This window comes from Semicossyphus pulcher, unplaced genomic scaffold (genome assembly GCF_022749685.1).
Source record: "Semicossyphus pulcher isolate SPU_LCO1_2020_fin unplaced genomic scaffold, fSemPul1.0.p SCAF_16, whole genome shotgun sequence".
In the NCBI taxonomy this organism is placed as follows: domain Eukaryota; kingdom Metazoa; phylum Chordata; class Actinopteri; order Labriformes; family Labridae; genus Semicossyphus; species Semicossyphus pulcher.
The window spans coordinates 15,938,220-15,946,262 of NW_027211670.1; the positions used below are offsets into that span (position 1 = coordinate 15,938,220).

The window sequence follows — 8,043 nt, forward strand, 5'->3', positions numbered from 1 at the left end:
GTTCAGTTTAATAATATAATAAATATGGTTTATAGAATAAGTCAGTTAAATGGACATTTTAATAGACAGAAAATTAAGCATCTTGTGATCATCAGGTCCCAAAGGCACAATTCTTCCACTCCCGAAGGAGAAGTTAAAAAATAACACTGGAGAGGTTTCAGTGCTCACCACAGTCCACAAACTTTCACGAGGTTTCAGGAAACGGTCTTTCCCAAGAGGAAGTCGGCGTACTCCTTCCTCCGCAGCACTCGATGCATCTTAAAGGTGTTCGGTGAGGTGTTGTTAAAGTCCATCATGTGCTTCCGAAGTCCCTTGAACGCACCCTCGGCCACCAGCTGCACCCTCATTGGTCCGATGCTGCCTTTGATGCGGAAAGACTTGTAGACAGCCGAGTCCTGCTGGAGACAGATGTCCAGCTGGAACACAGAGAAAGACAATAAGGATCTATTTCATGATGATGGAAAAACAAGCTGATGGTCGAGCTGCACGCGGGGCTTGTCTTACCTTGTATCGTTGCTCCTCTGTGAGCTTCCTCACACCTTTCAGCTCGATGAAGACCTGGTAATGAGGATCTGAGCCGCCTATTGAATCTCCTACAACAACACAGTCAAATAAGATTCATTATTTATTCTTAATTATTTAAACCAGCATTGCAAAGTTTTCCTAACCAAGTAGTTTTGGCGCCTTAATGTAACCACACTGCGACTATTTCACAACAACCATCACTTGTTAAAGGCTTTGTAGCAAAAAAGAAAGTAGAAAACAGATGGTGAGATGTATGATCTGGGAAGTGTTGCACTGTGGTGTATCAGCATCTTACCCATGACGCCGCTCTCAGCGCAGCAGTAGTCGACCAGCTGGGCTCCAGGCCACTGAGAAACAGCTTTCTTCAGAGCATCAAGGAACAATGCCTCCGACACTTTCTCCCCTCGAACGTTCAACATCTGACCCCGTCTGAAAGGAAGCAGGAAAAATGTTTGCTACTTTCTTTATTAAAAAATCTACATATAAATTAAATTTGAATATATAACCGAATTGTAGTTTCGATGTGAAAAAAATCTGCAGTAGCACGGCTGTCTCGCGAGCTCTTGCATGTTCTCGTGTGTCCTCGCGTGCACTTCTCTTGGTTACGGAGCATCTTTGAATGCACACGTCACTTTATACGTTAATAATTAACCTTAGTCTAGCAGAAGCGAGCTACTACAGAGCTACTACAACAACCGTGTGGTGTGTGGTAATGATGGCGGAGAATTCAAATCCCAGCCCGGCCGGAGAGAGAGAGAGATTCTCACCCCCCCATGACAGATTGGTATATAGGTGTGTCTCAGCACGGCTCGCTCGGAGCGCTTCTACCATAACCTAATTATTTTATTTCTTTATTTTGCAAAGAGTCGGAAGCCTATGTTGATCTTTAAAAGGCACGTTTATGTTTAAATAAATATACCTTTGCAAGCAACTTTGTCTCTCGTTGTATGGGTACGCCCTCTTGTGGACACATTGCGCAAAAACAGATATTCAAATTGTTTGTGTTTTTTTAGAAGGAATTTTGACAGCACTAATACGCAGCATGAGATGATCTGCAGTATGTGAGCTAATGCTCTAATCTACCTGTATTGAAACTCAACAATGGGACACTGGTTGTGGAATCCAACTACTTTCACGATGTCTCCGACGCGATATCTGCAACACAAGAAAAACCAGAATCATTTACGCAACAGTTGAATACAATTCATGATGGTGAGATAAGTGGTATCAAAGTTCACATTTCACACCTTTAAGCATCTTTAAAACTCTAACTGCATCTAACCCTAACCCTAACCCTGACAAAGAGGCACCTTATTGAACCATATGACTACTCATGTGACAAAGAACAAAAAAGTTCATGTATTTAATCCGTAAAAATATAAAATAGTCCAAATTAAACCACCAAGAAAGCAGTTGAACATTATTTACCATCTTTTTTGGTTGTAAATGAGATCATACCTGAAGAGTCCTGAAGCGTTTGTGACCACCAGCTCGTAGCTCTGCCCCTCCTTCACCTCCTCCATCAGCAGAGTGTGAGGCGTCTCCTCCTCCAGGCTGCTCTCCGGCAGGAACTCACAGAACATGGAGCGAGGGCACAGCAGGTAGCGTCTGTTTGGCTCCTGAGGCCACAGGTTCACCCCTATCAGGCCTGCAGGGGCCCGGACAGAGAATAAGAGCTAATACTGCAAAACATAGAGGAGTTTCTATTGTTCCCACAGTTTGTGTCTGGGGTTCTTACCTTCAGTGGCAGCGTAGAAAGGCGAATAGAAAGGCACTCCCTGGCAGTAGTTCTCCCTCAGCATGTCCCCATAGATCTGATTGGAGCCGGAGTCCACCGCCAGCACCAGGTGGAGGTGAGGCCACAGACGTTTGGCGATCCCACGGAAGCCGTCCTGGAAGTGGGCCCGGAGCTGAGCCGCCCTCTCCCGGTCTGGCTTCATCAGAGCATCCAGCCTGGATCTCACTTTGGGATCCAGAGCCAGAGCGCCGCTGACCTTCCCTCGTTCAATGTCCTCCACGAGCTCCTGCCAGCGATCCTGTGGGAGGAGGAGGAGATCGGAAGGACATTACTCGGGAATAAATTACCAGAGCTGCTCTTAAGGTTGTTTTATAAATATAAGCTATGCTGTACCTGTAAAGCACTGAAAGCATAGAAGACTGTGGAAGCAAAGTTGGACTCCAGCGTTCCCACACTGGGATCTTTGAGCGCAAACAGGAGATGCAGGTAGAGGGTGTCCTTCTCACTGGGAACCTAAAAGGGAGGACAGAAGAATCTCTTGAAAACTACAAAAAAATGTAAGATAATTAACTTATTCTGCATGAAATTCAAGTGAAACTATTTAAAGAAGTGTATTTCTTATAATATGTACCTCAAAGGCGGGTGCTGGGGTGGTGTAAAGGTTGAGCATGTGTCTCGAGGAGGCTGGTGTGGAGGAGTTTGGTCCGATGGGAATACCGGCCTCAGATTGGCGAAAAGTAGGCGTGTAGAAGAACTTAGTGGTGCGCTGGAGGCTGTCGGTTGCAGGGAACGCTGTTCTCATGGCTTCCAGACATACAGCCACTCCCTGGTGGAAACACATAAACAAATACTGTTATTAACATATAGTTGTACAAGCATCACCACACAGAACAGGCTGCAACCGATCCTACCTGCAGGAAGAACTCTGTGTTGGTGTCCTTAGTGCTGAGCAGCATGGCGCTGGGTCCTGACGTCCCGGAGGTCATGGCGAGAATCAGCGGCTTCTCGGCGAGGATCACCTTCTCCTCTCCTGCAGCGACGCGTCCGATGAGATCACGGTAGTGCTCGTACGTGGTGATGGGGTGACGCGCCCGGAAGACATCGCTGTCTGAAAATAAACATAACCAGAACTTTTAAAAGTTACTTTCTATAATTAGTACAAACATATCTTACATATTAAACTATACATGAGTGTAGGTGCAGCCTAAGAATGATACCAAAGGTCAATATATCATCACAAATTATTATTGCAAACTTTAAATAACAGGTTGTTATATATTTTACTCTAACTTTTCAATAATCCATTTCCTGTTTTGTTCTGAATTTATTGTTTTATAGTCCTCCTGCTGTAGTGCTTGCTGGGAAGCCTGTGTCCTCTATATCTACACCATACATAACGTTACATCACAGCTGTTCAGGGGGCAAATCAGTGTCAGAGTAGGTTTTACAACACGTGCAAGCTAAATTACATATAAATCGTCAGTGTCATTAACTAACACTATCTTATTGTTTACTTACCCGTAATTGAGCTGAAGTCGTACTTTTTTCCGTAACATGTGTTTGCATTTTTGCGCAGGCGCGTCAGCAGAGTCTCCTCCTGGACCTGTTTCGCATTGAGTGTGTCGGCTTCAAGTTTCTTCCTCTGCCGTCTGCCCAGCCAGCCCACTCCCTTCACCGCCAGATACTGGCTGAGCAGGCTGCTCAACGTCCGGTTTTCACCCTTCATCTTCGAGCTTATGTCCCTCCATATGAGCGCCATCCCGGCAAGAGAGCAGACACCGAGCGCGGCGGGCAGAGGGGGCGGCATCGCTGTGGAGCGCAGCCGGTGTTACACAAGAAACATAAGAGGCGAATTAGCCACGTGGGGGCGCTGTTAGCAAACATTACACCGTTACCTGTTTCAGATACTGTTCAGGAAGCTAACTGTACACTGTTGTTCCACTTTGCTGCCGCTACTGCGAATATCCTTATCATTTTACACATTCAATTTGTTCATGTTAAAGTAACTCACCCAGGTTTTGTCCATTAAAAGCGACGGCAACCGATAAAACCGCAAAACAAAGCGGCACAGCAACACGAAACCACGAGAAAGCCATATGAAGCAAGTGATTTCACCTTACATTTAAGTGGTTTAAATAACTGTTCATATTAACAGAAACGTTTGGACTGTATTCTGTGACAACAGAAGGGGGCCTGAACTTTTGCTTTGGCAGCCGTTTGAGCTGCTTCCGTGTTTGGGTCGCAGCCTGACGCGCTGATTGGCTGACTTCAGGATGACGTACCTCTGTCTGATTTATACATACACGGAAAAAGGGAAAACAAAACTTTCAAGGATTAGGTTTCAAAAAATATCAGTTTTTAGTCTTTAACAAATTCAAAATACATTAAATGTTACTAAAGATTAATTAATGAATCGATTAAATTAAATTTACTCCAAGAAAGATAAAATGTGCTGCTAATTTCACATTCTTTCATCATGTCTGGTATATTTACAGGTTTGATTTAAACGCAGCTCAAACATTTTGTAGAGCAGAAAGCAGAAACCGACAGACACCGTTTTTGCTTATTTATTTATATTTCTGTCATTACTTTCTTACAGTATGTTGACGGCATTTGTTTGGGCTTATGTTGCACCAGAAATACACAGTGATAATTAGCATAATTTATATATTAGATACATAATGCAATGAAAATCAATGTGAGCATCAGAGCAGTAACATTTATCCTGAGTTGCAGAACCTGTAATGAACCTCTTCTTGCCTCAGGCTGTACATTAGTCCACAGAATCCTCTCCATCAGCTCTCCTCCTCAGCACCTGCTCGAAGAACAGAGGACACACTGAAACCTCTGATGCAGGACGATGCAGGAAATGTTTAATCAGAGAGATCTGCAGTTTTGCTTACCTGCTTCATTTCCATGGTGACAGCTGATGATGAAAGAGCACATTATGATTATATGGTGTTCATCAAATGATCTATTTATCATTAAGCTTATTTTAGATCGATTTTTGAACCAACCTGCCCAATAAGAAGAGGGTAAAAGCAAAGGTCCATCAGGGAGCAGCTCGGCCAGCCACGACACCTCAGCCGGGTCGTCAACAAGAAACTCTTCTGGTTCGTCCACACACATCTCAAACTCTGCCAAAACATCAACACATACTCAACTTACCATTGTTTGCCATTCTGCTATTTATATCTTGAGTCACCCTATTTGGTGCACAAAAAGACAGCTGACAAACATTTTTGATCATGGAGAAAGCAAAATCTTGTTTTCCTTCCACCTGTGTTAGAGACTTCCTCCTCCTCTTCTTCTTCTTTGGAACAGGCTGCGGTTGTTTCGACTGCAAAGCTGCAGTCAGTCATGGAGGATGCAAGGCTGTTGTTGCATCTGAGCCTGTGTGTGAGGCGTGTTGTGTCACAGATGTAAGCCTCTTTGTAGAACCGACTGGCTGCAGACACAGAGAAAGGAAAAGGCAGCTTTGTTTTGTGATTCCTATAGACGTCCTGTCGTATTTGTTTCAGTTGGTATGATTCGGTTAATGAAAGATCTAAACTTGTGTTCTTAAAATAAGTGGCAAAAGGATAAGGTTGCTGACCCTGGGTGTCTTCCAGCTGTAGGATGTAGCTGAGTGCATCCCTGGTGCTGATGTGGTAGCGGTGACTGTCCCTGAGGTGCTTCAGGACGTGTTTGGAGTGGAAGGCAGAAGGAGTGTAGTACAGCAGCTTCGGGAGGCAAAGAGAGCCCACTGCAGAGATTTCAAACCTACAGCCCTGGAACGAAAGAGAAGTACAATCCAGGAAGGAGCTTTGACGGGAGTACTCATTATTTTTACTTTAGCAAAAGTACTAATACCACATTGTGATGAGAGCGGAAGAGCTGATGAAGTTTATGTGAACATGTATGTGCATTTTTGTATTTACGTGATCTTGGGGACCAACCTGGAAAGTGAAGCGGTCGATATCGGTCCAGGAAAAGTCATACAGTAGACACTGCTTTCCTTCTACCTCCTAAAGAAAAAAAAAAATCCTAAACTTGTCAAACTCTTCCTTAACTTCACAGTTTTCTTTCACAGTTGATCACCAACCTGATAAATGTGGACTCCTTTCAAAGCCACGCCGAGAACGATCGAACTTCTCAGCTGTTTTTTCTCCTGTACAGAAAAAAAGAGAGTTTGTACATACGAAACACAAGATCATTTAACAGCTGCACATTGAACACAGGCTGTCTGAAACTTCTGTTACAGTATTCTGTGGGTTTATTTGATTAATCTGCGTGTGACAGACCTCGCTCATCCTGTAGAAGCTGACAGCTCCGTCCTGCAGGCTGCTTGCCTCTTTAATAAACTGCAGGATGGCTCGTCTGCGTGACAATCCTCTCAGCTCCCCGTGCAACACCGGGCCGTGCTTGAGAAGGAAATCTCGTCCACGTCGCTTTATCAGCTGAGAGAGGTCACGAACATGTTACGAAACATATTCACATTTCAAAGATCCAAATGTTTTTTTTTTTACCCAGGAGGGGAAGTAATCTTCAGGTAGAAAGTAAAGTCTTTTCTCTCCTCCCTCCTCTTCAGCGTTCTCCTCTTTCTGCTCCAGATCTCCGACCTCGGCCTGAAGCGCAGAAGCTGCCAGCAGGAAGAACAGAGCTTCCTGATGGCGGCTCTGTGACTGCAGCACCTTCTGCCTCAGCTCGGCGTAGTACAGCTGCTGCACTTTGCTGCTGCTTTAACAACCAAACAGGACATCAAGTCACAGAGCTTGTAGGAACTATAGATTGTGTATATATGCAGAGTCAAAGATGCTAATGGGACATCAACTTACAATATCAGCAGCCCACTCTCTACATAAAACTGCACTCTTAGAAATAAGACGAACTGGACCTGGAAATGTAGAGACAAAGAGCTGATGTACATTAGGATATTAAAGGTGCTGTGTTTAAGAATAAGTGGTTGCAACATGGCAGACTCTTTGGAAGAGGTTCAAGGCTCAATCTAAGGTAACAAAAACACTCACCATTAAGGACCCTCTGTTCCATCGTTTCCCAAAGTACTTGCTCAGCTTTTGCTCCAAATCAAGAAACAGGTATTCATTATCTGTGGAGCAAAATGCACACATAAATAAGTTCATTCAGCAGCAGCAGCCTCCCTGCGTCTCAGCGTCCCACAGTAAATGAATAGAAAACATTTTCTCTTGAACTCCCACACGGACACTCACTGACCTCTGAGGACAGTCAGACCAAAGACCTGGAGCTCGCTGACGCCGAGCTGCTTCAGCACACTGTTCAACACCTCATGGCCTCTGGCTTTTACCTGGAACACACACACATACACATTCAGGGTCCACCGGGATTAAACACTTTGTCATGCGATGATGGAACTTTGAAAGGTTTTAGGGATTAAATTAGTTTCCTTTATGGTAAAAATGCAGTTTCAGAAGTTTTTCCACTCTGCTGACATTAGCAGTTTGTAGATGTATACTTAATGTTCTGAAAATAATTTAAAATGGACATTTAACTACACTTAAATGCACTGGTACATCGCTACGTTACAGCTACGTAAAATGTTCAGTAGTAGAAAATACCTTACACAAAGCTGCATTAATGTCAAGTTAAATCGTGCTCTATTTTCTTCTCCAGTTCTGAGTAATGCATCGCAATCAAAGAGTAAGTAAGATAAATAAGGAGAACACTCACCCCGACAGTACAGTCCAGGTGCTGCTTGTTTGGTAGAAGCACGCACACTTGTCTTTTCTGTCTCGTCTTCATGGTCTATAAAGCTTCTGTTG

At 44.1% G+C, this 8,043-nt stretch overlaps 2 protein-coding genes across 2 annotated transcripts; both read right to left on the reverse strand.

Moving 5' to 3' along the window:
- ghdc (GH3 domain containing) lies at positions 1-4,462 on the reverse strand. Its single transcript, XM_069664805.1, has 11 exons — positions 4,275-4,462; positions 3,782-4,072; positions 3,175-3,371; positions 2,895-3,089; positions 2,657-2,776; positions 2,264-2,561; positions 1,984-2,173; positions 1,609-1,680; positions 821-954; positions 505-593; positions 1-416 (listed from the first exon to the last, which is right to left on the reverse strand). The coding sequence occupies exons 1-11, from the start codon at positions 4,357-4,359 to the stop codon at positions 195-197; spliced, it is 1,893 nt and encodes a 630-aa protein (XP_069520906.1). The 5' UTR covers positions 4,360-4,462; the 3' UTR covers positions 1-194.
- Positions 4,463-5,002: 540 nt separating this feature from the next.
- On the reverse strand, positions 5,003-8,023 carry LOC138594057 (FERM domain-containing protein 6-like). The gene is made up of 12 exons (XM_069665153.1): positions 7,952-8,023; positions 7,478-7,568; positions 7,273-7,352; positions 7,081-7,139; positions 6,772-6,982; positions 6,547-6,702; positions 6,348-6,413; positions 6,202-6,270; positions 5,859-6,033; positions 5,544-5,711; positions 5,167-5,400; positions 5,003-5,078 (listed from the first exon to the last, which is right to left on the reverse strand). Exons 1-12 carry the CDS (start codon positions 8,021-8,023, stop codon positions 5,059-5,061), a joined length of 1,401 nt encoding a protein of 466 aa, XP_069521254.1. The 3' UTR covers positions 5,003-5,058.
- Positions 8,024-8,043: the final 20 nt, after the last annotated feature.

Bases quoted from the DNA above. Each gene is read 5' to 3' on its own strand.
- ghdc (XM_069664805.1), bottom strand. From the start codon at position 4,359: ATGGCTTTCTCGTGGTTTCGTGTTGCTGTGCCGCTTTGTTTTGCGGTT. The intron at 2,174-2,263 runs GTAAGAACCCCA...GGGCCCCTGCAG, and splicing joins TTTCTACGCTGCCACTGAAG to GCCTGATAGGGGTGAACCTG. The intron at 594-820 runs GTAAGATGCTGA...GTGTTGTTGTAG, and splicing joins CGCTGAGAGCGGCGTCATGG to GAGATTCAATAGGCGGCTCA.
- LOC138594057 (XM_069665153.1), bottom strand. From the start codon at position 8,023: ATGAAGACGAGACAGAAAAGACAAGTGTGCGTGCTTCTACCAAACAAG. The intron at 7,140-7,272 runs GTGAGTGTTTTT...CTACATTTCCAG, and splicing joins GGAACAGAGGGTCCTTAATG to GTCCAGTTCGTCTTATTTCT. The intron at 5,401-5,543 runs GTGGAAGGAAAA...ATGTTTTGGCAG, and splicing joins GGAGGAAGTCTCTAACACAG to AGTTTGAGATGTGTGTGGAC.